Source organism: Podarcis raffonei, chromosome 3 (genome assembly GCF_027172205.1).
Source record: "Podarcis raffonei isolate rPodRaf1 chromosome 3, rPodRaf1.pri, whole genome shotgun sequence".
NCBI lineage: Eukaryota > Metazoa > Chordata > Lepidosauria > Squamata > Lacertidae > Podarcis > Podarcis raffonei.
This window is the reverse complement of record NC_070604.1, coordinates 29324592-29337633: the sequence shown is the minus strand read 5'-3', so window position 1 is coordinate 29337633 and position 13042 is coordinate 29324592. Positions and strand designations below refer to the sequence as shown.

The window sequence follows — 13042 nt, the reverse complement described above, 5'->3', positions numbered from 1 at the left end:
AATGCGCAATTGATAATGTTAATAAAAGCTGTCATGTCAGCGGCAGAGGCTGCTCCATTAGGGTGAATGGGCACTGTCTCAGCGGCCTCAGTCTGACTCCCACCAGCCCCTCACCTGCCTGCTTTCTTAAAAAGGTAAAGGGGCCTCTGACCATTAGGTCCAGTCGCAGATGACTCTGGGGTTGCGGCACTCATCTCGCTTTATTGGCCGAGGGAGTCGGCATACAGCTTCCGGGTCATGTGGCCAGCATGACTAAGCCGCTTCTAGCGAACCAGAGCAACGCACAGAAACGCTATTTACCTTCCCGCCAGAGTGGTACCTATTTATCTACTTGCACTTTGACAGGTTGGCAGGAGCAGGGACCGAGCAACAGGAGCTCACCCCATTGCGCGGATTCGAACCACCAACTGTCCCATCGGCAAGCCCAAGAGGCTCAGTGGTTTAGACCACAGCACCACCTGCTCCCATATATCCAATCCTTGAGTCCCTGCTAGCATCTTCCATACACCTATGTACCCTTAGCCTAGGTACTTTGACCTGGATACTTAGAGCACATGAAACGAATCCTGCCTCTGGAAAACACACCAGAGTCTAACCTTTCATATGTGTTTTTCCACTGCAAGAAATCAGTAGCATATAAGAAATAAAGTACATGGATCTGAAGAAAAGGGTATGGGTGTCTAAGAACATGGTTTTTAATTACAGGAGGACCATAGGAGTCAAGTCCTAGGGGCCAAGGTCCTTCACCCTCCTATAAAATATTTGAGGGGGCTGCCCCCCCCCCAAAAAGTTGATGGGCAATGCCATTCAAATGGTGTGTGTGCGCCACATCTTGTGATCGATTATGCGGGGCAGGGCTTACCTGGGCGCCCCCATTATTTTATTCAAGTTGGCACCCCTGAGTAGGACAGTCTAGGATGTCTCATCAATTGGTTCAGTACTTGTGTGTATGAGGTTAAACACTTTCAAGTCCCATTGATTTCTGTGGGAGACATTTAAGAACGTTCCCCTGCTGAGATGAATGGCATTTAGATTACTTTTGGGCTGTGCACGGTAAATTGCAAATTGCAAATTCAAACTCAGGGATAAAACTCTGGATTTATTTATTTTTGTCTAATGGGCACGCCACAGTTTTCCATTCTTCTTCCGCCGCTTCTCTTCCCTGGTCTCGGATTCTGCTCGTCATCTCTGCCAAGCTCATATAGTCCATCACCTTCATCTGCCATTCTTCCAGTGTGGGTAGATCCTGTGTCTTCCAGTACTTTGCAATGAGTATTCTGGCTGCTGTTGTGGCGTACATAAAAAAGGTTGTATCTTTCTTTAGCACCCCCTGGCCGACAATACCCAAGAGAAAGGCCTCTGGTTTCTTGGTGAAAGTATATTTAAATACCTTTTTCAGTTCATTATAGATCATTTCCCAGAATGCCTTAATCTTCGGGCACGTCCACCAGAGGTGAAAAAATGTACCTTCCTTTTCTTTACATTTCCAACCTTTATTATCAGGCAAATGGTAGATTTTTGCAAGCTTGACTGGGGTTATGTACCACCTATAAATCATTTTCATTATATTTTCTCTTAAGGCGTTACACGCCGTAAACTTCAACCCGGTGGTCCACAACTTTTCCCAGTCAGCAAACATGATGTTATGACCAATGTCCTGAGCCCATTTAATCATAGTTGATTTAACCGTTTCATCTTGTGTGTTCCATTTCAGCAGCAGATTATACATTTTTGACAAATTCTTAGTACTGGATTCTAACAGTTCAGTCTCTAATTTTGATTTTTCCACCTGGAAGCCTATTTTTCTGTCTAGTTTAAACACTTCATTTATTTGATGATAATGTAGCCAATCTCTCACCTTCCCTTTTAATTTTTCAAAACTCTGCAATCTCAGTTTGTCCCCTTCCTTTTCCAAAATTTCCCAATATCTTGGCCATTTCGACTCCATATTTAGCTTTTTAACTGCCTTAGCTTCCATTGGTGATAGCCATCTTGGAGTCTTATTTTCCAGCAAGTCCTTATATCTAACCCAGACATTCAATAGTGCTTTTCTGACAATATGGTTTTTGAAACTTTTATGCGCTTTAACCTTGTCATACCACAAATATGCATGCCACCCAAAAATATTGTTAAATCCCTCCAAATCCAGAATGTCTGTGTTTTCAAGAAGCAGCCATTCTTTTAGCCAGCAGAAAGCTGCTGCTTCATAGTACAATTTAAAGTCTGGCAGGGCAAACCCCCCTCTTTCCTTTGAATCCGTTAATATCTTAAATTTTATTCTGGGCTTCTTGCCCTGCCAGACAAATTTAGATATATCTTTCTGCCACTTCTTGAAACAGTCCATTTTGTCCATTATTTGTAGTGCTTGAAACAAAAACAACATTCTTGGCAATACATTCATTTTTATAACTGCAATTCGACCTAACAAGGAAAGCTTCAAGTTTGACCAAATCTCTAGATCTTTTTTCACTTCTGTCCAAGTTTTTTCATAATTGTCTTTAAATAAATTCACATTCTTAGCTGTCATATTCACACCCAGATATTTCACTTTTTTAACCACAGTCAACCCCGTCTCATTCTGAAACCTTTCTTTTTCTATCTGTGTTAAATTTTTCTCCAATACCTTAGTTTTTAACTTATTCAATTTAAATCCTGCCAATTGACCAAACTCTTGGATTATTTCCAAAACTCTTTTCGTGCTAGCTTCTGGCTCCTGTAATGTAAGTACCAGGTCATCTGCAAATGCTCTCAATTTGTATTGTTTGACTCCGACCTGAATCCCTTTAACCAACTGGTCCTTCCTGATCATATTAAGCAAAACCTCCAGGACCGATATAAAAAGTAGTGGGGAAATAGGGCACCCCTGACGTGTCCCTTTTTCAATCTTGAACTCTTCTGTAACCACATTATTTACAATTAATTTTGCTTTCTGTTCGGAATATATTGCACCTATACCATTTTCAAACCCTTGACCTACCCCCATCCCCCGGAGGTTCTTCAACATAAAACTCCAAGAAATGTTGTCGAAGGCTTTCTCGGCATCCACAAATATCAAAACAGCCTTAGTGTTTATATTCACTTCCAACTTCTCCAAAATGTTAATTATATTCCTTACATTGTCCGACAAATGCCTTTTCGGGAGAAAGCCCGCTTGGTCCCCATGAATCTCCTCCATCAAAACTCTTTTCAGTCTCTTTGCTAGAACATCAGCAAAGATTTTGTAATCCACATTTAGTAAGGAGATGGGTCGGTAGTTCTTAAGCTGGGTCTTTTCAGTCTCTGTCTTTGGTATAAGTGTAATGTAGGCCTCTCTCCACGTGTCGGGTGCCCTTTTCCCCTTCATGATCTCGTTACAGACTTCCTTCAAAGGTTGTATCAACTCTTCCTTTAAAACCTTGTAGTATTTGGAAGTCAGTCCATCAGGTCCAGGCGATTTGCCCAACGTCATGTTTTGAATGGCATCTTCTATTTCCTGTATTGATATCTCCTGATTCAAAATTGTCTTACTTTCCTGCGAAATCTTTTTCAGCCCATTTTTCTCGAGGAATTGTTGTATATCTGTTTCATTCTGCGGCCCTTGTGTATACAATTGTCTAAAGTAGTTCTGAAAACAATTCCTAATTTCCACTGGGTTACATATGTTCTTACCTTCCACTTCTAAGTTTGTTACCGTGTTGAGTTTTTGTCTCTTCTTTATTTGCCAAGCCAATAACTTGCCACATTTGTCTGCAGATTCAAAAGACTTCTGTCTCATTTGTTTAATTTTCCATTCTACTTCTTGATTCATCAGTTCCATATATTGTATTTGATACAATTTAATTTCTCTTAGAATCTCTTGCGATTTTGGCTTCGATCTTAATTTCCTTTCCCCTTCTTTTATCTTTTCCAAGATTTTCTCTTTCCTCTCATTTTGCTTTCTTCTCTTTAATGTATTTTGTTGTATCAAGAACCCTCTCATCACGGCTTTACTTGCGTCCCATACAATTCTTTTTTCTACTTTAGTCCTTAGATTAATTTCAAAATAATCTTTCAAAGTTTTTTGGGCCTTTTTACAAATCTCCTCGTCCCTAAATAAGGTGTCATTCATTCTCCATCTGAAGGAGCCAGTTGTTGTTTGCTTCATCACCATCTTTACTGCATTGTGGTCGGAGAGAGTTTTTGAGCAGATTTCCACTTTCTTTATGTTCGACGCCATACTGCTAGTCACCCAAATTTGGTCGATCCTAGTCCATGTCATTTTGGCTTCAGAAAAGAAGGTTCCCTCTCTCTCTAATGGGTGTTTTGTTCTCCAAATGTCAATCAAATCCATATTGTCAGTCATTTCAAAAAAGGTTTTTGGTAGTCTTCCATCTTTTGTGACTACCTGTCTTTGTGCTTTGTCCATATTTGTTGAAACTACTCCATTCATGTCTCCCATCATAATCAGTTTATAATCCATATAGTCCATTAAAGTCTCATGCAACTTCTTAAAAAATTCTGTTTTCCCTTCATTTGGTGCATATATCCCCACTATCAGAAATTTTTCTCCTTGAAATTGGATTTCAATTGCCAAATATCTTCCTTGGTCATCTTTAAAGATTTGTTTCGGCTGCAGATTTTCCTTTACGTAGATCACCACTCCTCTCTTTTTTACTTTATCTGAAGATATAAATTCTTGTCCCAGTCTCTTATTTATTAGCAATTTTCTATGTGCTCTTGTCACATGGGTCTCTTGTAAACAAATCAAGTCCAAATGATCTTTCTTTAAAACATGGAATATATTTTTTCTTTTTCGGGGGTTGTTTAGACCATTACAATTCCAAGTTAGAAGTTGCAAAGCCATGATGGGGTTATTTAATTCCTCCTACAGCTCCCAATTGTTGTTCGTCCTTTGTCGGTGGTTCTGTGTCTTTGTCTAATCTTGAAGGATGTCCTTCTCCTGGATGGGTCTCTTTCTGTAGGTCTTCTTCGTGTTCTCCCAAGAACTTGTCTTTATCACTCACTGTTTTTATTCTTCTTTTCTTTCCTTTATATTTAAAAGACAGGCCTTGGGGAAACTCCCACCTGAATAGTATGTAGTTCCTCTTCAGTAGTGTCACCAAATCCTTGTAAGGACCTCTTGCATCCAAGATACTTTTAGGGATGTCCTTAAAAATCTCAATATAAAAATCCTCAATCCGAAGGGTTGTTTGATAATGCAGGTTCAATATTTTATCCCTCTCTTCTTTGGATCTTAGAGTTATCAAGCAATCTCTGGGTCTATTCTTCTTCTGCCTTGTTCCCAACCTGAATGCACTCTCTATTTTGAACTCTTCTTCTTTCAAATCTTGCTTCCAAAAATCAGAAAACTCTTTTGTCAAATAATCCACCAAGTTGTCTCCTTCTTTTTCCGGCACAAGTCTAATCCTTAGGTTTTTCTCCTTGCGTAACATATCCTGCATAGAAAGTGTCAGTTCATACTCATCCAATTTCCTGTACACCGGTGGAAGTTTCCCTTCAACAACAGTAGCAATTTCCTTAGCTTCTTCGGCTATCTTTCGCGTTGTAGATGAATCTTCCAATAGTTTCCCAATTGCTTCTGCATTAGAGTTCACTTTATTTCCAAGGTCAGTTATACTTTTTGTATTCAAATCAATTTTCCCAGAGATTTCTTCAATTTTCTTATTTGTTTCAGCACCTTGCTTCTTTAATTCCTCTAAAGAATCACTTATTTTTCCCAAGGCCTTTGTAAATGCATCTTCTGAAGACATTGTTTTCACTCTTGCCTTTGTGGCAGCTGCAGTTCCCGGGGCCCCTGATACAGAGGCCCTTCTTTGCATAGAAGAGTCCACTTTGTATTGTCTACCAGATCTCAAAGTTGTTTCTTGTGGATCTTCTTTCTGTTTACCATCTGCCATAACAAAGTCTTTCGTTCAAGGTCATTCCCACACTCTTAAGCTGTCAACAATAAAGAGTTCTCAGGTTTTAAATTCCACTTAGTTGCTGAAACTGACCAAATCCTCTAGAGGGCGCAAAATCAGTTTCTGAACTTTGAATTGTTCCCACACTTCCAAAAAGCAAAAGCCCTCCAAGTCCCTTACTTTGTAAAAGATCCAAATTAAAAGTGTCCTGCAAATGGCTTACTATGTAACCAAATACGATGTTTCAAGTTGAGAGTAACCAAAGTCTATATGTCAGTTACTTTCTGACCTTATTTGTAACAACCGTCCTTGGCCGGTGTCTTTCCTCCGGCAGTCCGACCCCCAGGTAGAAAAGCAGCGGTGATCAGTACAATCTCCTTTAAATTAGGCAGGAAATCCCTTTAAAGTCTTCTTCCCCCCCTTCCCTGCCTTTTGGGGGGGAGTTCTTTGCTTGGTGTTGGGTTTCTTAGCTCATAAAAGCTCCTGTCAAAAGTTACAGCTTCACTGTCTTTCGCTTTAATCTTGCTGCAGGACGGTAAGCAGACTTCCTTTTTAGTACTTATCCGTCTCGGTGCCCAAATTCATTAATTTTAACGTCCAATTTGTAATGCAAACTCAATCCTACTCACGGAAAGTTGCTCTTTTTTAATCCAAAATCTTCGGAAGAAGTCAGCGCTCTCCGCTGATGGCGACGCGGCTTCGCTTCGCAGGCTGGGTGAAAGCGACTCTCAGCACCGCTCCACGCACCCCTCCGCTGATCTATAGCCTTTAAAAAGGCTATTTCACAACGTCGGGGGGGGGGCAAAGGTGCCCGCCGAGTCTCCGGTTCACAGGCAACGCGCCTGTGACTTTTAAGGGTCTTTGCTCCGCCGTGAGCAACAAGACCCGAACCCGCGAAGCAGATCTCTCCCGGAGCTCCGGGAGAAATCCGCCATTCAGCGCTGGCGCTAACCCGGAAGTCCTCTGACCCAGCAGGCTCTTAGGCCCATATGTAATAATGATAATAATAATAATAAGAATAAGAATAATAAGAATAATAAGAATAATTTATTATTTATACCCTGCTCATCTGGCTGGGCTTCCCTAAACAGGGCTGCCTTCAGATGTCTTCTAAAAGTTTGGTAGTTATTCTTCTCTTTGACATCTGGTGGGAGGGCGTTCCACAGGGCAGGTGCCACTACCGAGAAGGCCCTCTGCCTGGTTCCCAGTAACTTGGCTTCTTGCAGCGAGGGAACCACCAGAAGACCCTCGGCGCTGGACCTCAGTGTCCGGGCAGAATGATGGAGGTGGAGATGCTCCTTCAGGTATACTGGACCGAGGCCATTTAGGGCTTTAAAGGTCAGCACCAACACTTTGAATTGTGCTCGGAAACGTACTGGGAGCCAGTGTAGGTCTTTCAAGACCGGTGTTAATATGGTCTCTACGGCCGCTCCCAGTATATTAAAGTAGTTCTCGTTGTTTCCTGCAAACCTTGGGAGACTGTCTCTCTGCTCCCCTCTGCACTGTTCTCACACAGCTGCATTTACAGACAGTAGCTGTGCCAATAAGTTGCATGATGCTTATATCCTGATAGGCATCTTGGCCATGCATTTCCTGGTCTGCTCAGGCTGGCAGTGCGGATGTGTGTTGGTTACTAGGCACGCAAACAGATCTGATAGGAGGCCGAGGATTAGTGTAGCTGCTGCCGATGTCACAGAGAAACTGATGGTGAATCAAAAGGGGAAGCGGTGTTACTGTCCAAGGCAGTTCTGATGGGGAATGTGTTTTGGGAGTCTCACTTGGGTGCAAGGTTACCCAAACACAGTCTGTTTCCCCCCTCTGCTGACTTCCCATTCTCAGCCGCCTTCAGTATCACTCCTGCAAATGCTGGCAACCGCAGACAGAGAAACTGGCAGCTACATAGAACATCAAAAGAGACACTGGTGCACTTTCTCAATCACCAGTAAGCAAGTTCTAGACATCAGCACCCAGCCTTCTGGGTTGACCTCAAGAAGAAACTACCATATTTTTTGCTCTATAAGATTCACTTTTTCCCTCCTAAAAAGTAGGGGGAAATGTGTGTGCATCTTATGGAGCGAATGCAGGCTGCGCAGCTATCTCAGAAGCCAGAACAGCAAGAGGGATTGCTGCTTTCACTGCGCAGCGATCCCTCTTGCTGTTCTGGCTTCTGGGATTCAGAATATTTTTTTTCTTGTTTTCCTCCTCCAAAAACTAGGTGCATCTTGTGGTCTGGTGCGTCTTATAGAGCTAAACATGACGCTCCTAGCTCTGTGTTGGCCTCATGGTGCTAATGTGGACATGCATTTGCAGAGGGAAATCTGTGATTACAGGTTGGGGCACATAACCCTTCTCACTACATCTATCTTGGGGTTTTTTGTTTGTCTCTGCAAAATTCCTCTCCCACTTCCCAGTACGTTTTTTGTGATGGCTTTCTTCCTGTTGGGCTTCAAGATCGCAAGTCCCAGCTGTAGGGAAAAACATTTTTTCAGGCATACCTTCATGTTCACAAGAGATATTAAGCCCCCATCTCCATCTCGCCTGCTCACATGTGTTTGGAAAAGGCATTAAGACTGCATTGTGTGTAGCTCGGATCTCTGGAAGGGAAGCCAGGAATTAGGTTGGCATTAATTATAGCAAGTTGTAATGAAGCGATGCACTTTATTTCATTCAGACAAAGGTCCTCAGTATATTCATACTGCAAATGAACACTTACCAGATTAAAATGCGCAATTGATAATGTTAATAAAAGCTGTCATGTCAGCGGCAGAGGCTGCTCCATTAGGGTGAATGGGCACTGTCTCAGCGGCCTCAGTCTGACTCCCACCAGCCCCTCACCTGCCTGCTTTCTTAAAAAGGTAAAGGGGCCTCTGACCATTAGGTCCAGTCGCAGATGACTCTGGGGTTGCGGCACTCATCTCGCTTTATTGGCCGAGGGAGTCGGCATACAGCTTCCGGGTCATGTGGCCAGCATGACTAAGCCGCTTCTAGCGAACCAGAGCAACGCACAGAAACGCTATTTACCTTCCCGCCAGAGTGGTACCTATTTATCTACTTGCACTTTGACAGGTTGGCAGGAGCAGGGACCGAGCAACAGGAGCTCACCCCATTGCGCGGATTCGAACCACCAACTGTCCCATCGGCAAGCCCAAGAGGCTCAGTGGTTTAGACCACAGCACCACCTGCTCCCATATATCCAATCCTTGAGTCCCTGCTAGCATCTTCCATACACCTATGTACCCTTAGCCTAGGTACTTTGACCTGGATACTTAGAGCACATGAAACGAATCCTGCCTCTGGAAAACACACCAGAGTCTAACCTTTCATATGTGTTTTTCCACTGCAAGAAATCAGTAGCATATAAGAAATAAAGTACATGGATCTGAAGAAAAGGGTATGGGTGTCTAAGAACATGGTTTTTAATTACAGGAGGACCATAGGAGTCAAGTCCTAGGGGCCAAGGTCCTTCACCCTCCTATAAAATATTTGAGGGGGCTGCCCCCCCCCAAAAAAGTTGATGGGCAATGCCATTCAAATGGTGTGTGTGCGCCACATCTTGTGATCGATTATGCGGGGCAGGGCTTACCTGGGCGCCCCCATTATTTTATTCAAGTTGGCACCCCTGAGTAGGACAGTCTAGGATGTCTCATCAATTGGTTCAGTACTTGTGTGTATGAGGTTAAACACTTTCAAGTCCCATTGATTTCTGTGGGAGACATTTAAGAACGTTCCCCTGCTGAGATGAATGGCATTTAGATTACTTTTGGGCTGTGCACGGTAAATTGCAAATTGCAAATTCAAACTCAGGGATAAAACTCTGGATTTATTTATTTTTGTCTAATGGGCACGCCACAGTCCCTTGGAAGAGTGTACCACTGCTGTGCAATGTTTAGGGTCCAGCTTACCCCTTCTGCGCATGCAAACAAGACTGCATGGGCAGGCAATGCAAGAGGCCATCAGGGTGAGTTGGAGGGACATTCATGCCTCTTAGATCCTTATCTGGTTCTCCCCTTCCACTTGGTGCAGGGCACTTGTGCCACGGAGCCCAAGTGACTTGTATAAAGCACAGCTGCCTGATGAACTCATGAGGCTGAACTTTCATCTGCCCCAGCTGCTCATACATGATAGGGTGGAGGGCGGGGGAAACCCAAGGGCATTCTCTGCACATGGGCACTGTATGGAGTGGATTATGCTGAATAGTAAGAGTAATATTGAGTTTTATCATTGTAATGTTGTTGTGATGATTATATACACCAGTGTTCTTGACAAGTGTTGAGGAGGGCTGCACTGGGAAGGAATGGCAGGAGCCTCCCCATCCACTTGATCCTGATCCTGAATCTTCCCAGGAGCAGGAGGACGGTATAGATTTGGAACAGTGGTTTGCAGAGGGGCATAGTTCAGAAGGCAGAAGCTAGGAAATACTGGATGGGGAACAGCTAGGAGAAGAAACACTGGGAGAGGGTTAACAGATTCACCATCTCTGGACAGCATTCACCCCCCCCCCTTCTCCAAAGTCATGGAGAGCTCTGAAAGTGTTAGAACAGAAAGTGCAGAGGGTACAAGCTCAGATTACAAGACGTAGAAGTGACGTAGATTAATAGGGACGGAAAAGAGTGGGATCCTTAATTGGGAGCACCGCCATTTCTGGGAGATGAGTTCTTTGTTCTCTTACTGTGATTATTAAAGTTTCTAAGTGGTAAAAATACTCATTTCCCTTTGTTCTGCTTATCCACTGCCACGGGGGGGGGGGGGAGGCGATTCCCTGAAGCTTGACAAGAAGACAGAGAAATGCAATTCAATTTCACCCATTTGTTTTTTGTTTTGTTTTTATAAAAAAAAATCAACATAGAACCAAAAGAAATGTTGCACTGCTATTCTGTGGCTGAAATTTCCCATGGATGTAGTTTGGAATTCATTGTGCTGGGGGAGTGCAGGGCAGGGGCAGGGGGACAGAAGAACAACCACATCACGGTGACATGCTAGGGCTGGGCGATATATCGTCCAAAACCGTTTTGATGTCAATATTGTGATGTCGGTTTCATCATTTTGAACCTGGCAATATATTGCGAATCATGGTGTGTACGTGCGCTATGCTATGCTATGCAAAAATCACAATGTGGGGAAAACTGTGGAGCCAGCCGACACCTCGTGATGTTCAGCTGGTGATATATCACGATGTTGAAAACCAGATATCGCCCAGCCTTAGTGAGATCATCCATAGGTTATATAACCTTGCCCAGTGCCTAAAGGTTTTGAAAGTTCTGTTATAGCAGGATTGAGGAATCTCCACTTGGATTCCAGCTCCAAGTAGCTCCAAGCAGCATGGTCCAACAATGGTGGTAGATGTAGTTTGACATCTGCAGCTTCCCCACCTGCAATAATACAGCTTGTCCACAGGAAAACAGCAGGGGAGGAATTCATGTGCAGCTTGAAAAGCACAGGGCTTTGGGGTAGGGAGTAAACAACGTTTGAATGTGGTGTGTGTGTGTATGTGTGTGTTCTTTATACAGAGAGGTGTGCTCTTGTTCCCCTATCTTCCGACGCTGTTGGTGCTAACTTAATTCTCAGTACGAATAGATTAAAAGCCCCATCGCCATGCCAGTTTCCATGATTTCCAGGTCCGTCGTGGAACCGGCCGTGTCTTGAGTTGCTTTTTGACGAAACCCGGGGCTCGGCATTAAAAGAAAATATGTTTGTCTCCTTCATATAGAGCGTGCATCTTTAGTCTCTTCGAAGACCCACCTGTGACGGGACCTGTAATCTGCTGGTTACCCTCTGGCACTAAGCACAGCCAAATGAAATCCATGCACAGTGAAGAGAGACTTCAGCACCCAACTAATCAGAATGGTGAAAGGGAGCTCTCTTACACAGCACTAGGGGAGATAATCAGAAGCAGTAAGTGGCAAACACGAGGCCGTACGCTGACAGGATTTTGCTACAGCTTATTGTGCATTTGCTGCTACAGCTTCGCACCAGTCCCCCATCCCACTAAGAATAAGCCATACATGCCATTGATAGCCTCATTTTATACTTTCGGCCAGCAGGAGAGTTTCTGTAGAATCACCTAACCCCCATATGACCTAATAATGTCCATTTGTTTGTGTGTCCCTTCCCTCTCCCCTACATGAATTAACAAAGCATCGGTCCTCGGGGGGCTGCCTAACTCTGCCAAATGCTTCCTCTCATGATGATTGCCGCCATTTCCTCCCGCTGCCGAACGATGACGATAATAACCATGTACTGTGACTTATACTTGATACTGCTTGCTCCTCCTTTGCTTGTTCTTGTTAAGAAATGTCCATTTTAAAGAAGAAGAAGGAGAAGAAGAAGAAGAAAAACTTCCAATAGGCCAACTGGGCAAATATCCCGGTAAACTACTTCACGATAAGGCGGGCTACCTCAGCACCAATAAAATTTTGTCATGACCACCAGTGTCCTTTTGTTAGTGTGTGTGTGCTTGTATATGCAGCAGCAATAGTTAAAACCAAACCCACTTAAAAAAACCACACACAACCCAGTCTAATAACATCTCTCAGTTCTCAGTCCTTGGTTCCTCAGCAGACCATTCACTTCAAGTGAAGTGCCAAGAGTTCAATCCTTGGCATTTCCAGGTAGGGTGGCCTAAAATTCTGGAGGCCTGCTGCCCGTCAGTGTTGACAATAACTCAACAAGATGGACCAATGGTTTGACTCAGTATGAAACTGGTATGATGTTTCCCCAGCCACTGACAGCACATTTACCTCACGCTTGCCTGCCTGCCTGGGCTGGGCTGGTGGCAGTTGTGATGTACTGCCAGCTCAAATTGCCTCGATTAGCTGGGAGGCGGGTGGTTTAAGGAAGGTCGCTTCTTGGCTGATCAAGCAAAAGGCAAGGGGACAGCTTTCTTAAAGTGCCTGCGCCTCAGCAAAACTATTTAACAAAGCTCCTGTACAGCTCCTGCTCGTGGGAGCCTGAGTGGTAGGGGGCTTGTTCATCTCGGTGAACTGGGCAAGCCCCCATACCACTCTGGCTCCCTCAAGCAGGAGTGATATGGGGAGGGATGGGCAATTTCAGACCTTGTGATATATCAGCACGTCACAATATTTCGTGCTTCTGTGATCTGCCTTCTAATGTCATTGGGACGTCCAAACTCTCCTAAATGGCATCCACGTTGCAGTGGGGTGAGG

The 13042-nt window shown here is 43.8% G+C and overlaps 1 protein-coding gene across 4 annotated transcripts in view; it reads left to right on the top strand.

Moving 5' to 3' along the window:
• Positions 1-12302, top strand: part of KCNS3 (potassium voltage-gated channel modifier subfamily S member 3) — a 62617-nt gene extending 50315 nt beyond the window's left edge. For 3 of the 4 annotated variants that reach the window (XM_053380928.1, XM_053380929.1, XM_053380930.1), the window contains one exon: positions 11587-12302. In XM_053380928.1, coding sequence (XP_053236903.1) covers positions 11587-11624 — 38 coding nt within the window. In that variant the 3' untranslated portion in view covers positions 11625-12302. The remainder of the gene's footprint in view (positions 1-11586) is intronic. The other variant, XR_008329394.1, reaches the window with a different exon arrangement.
• The last annotated feature ends 740 nt before the right edge of the window (positions 12303-13042 follow it).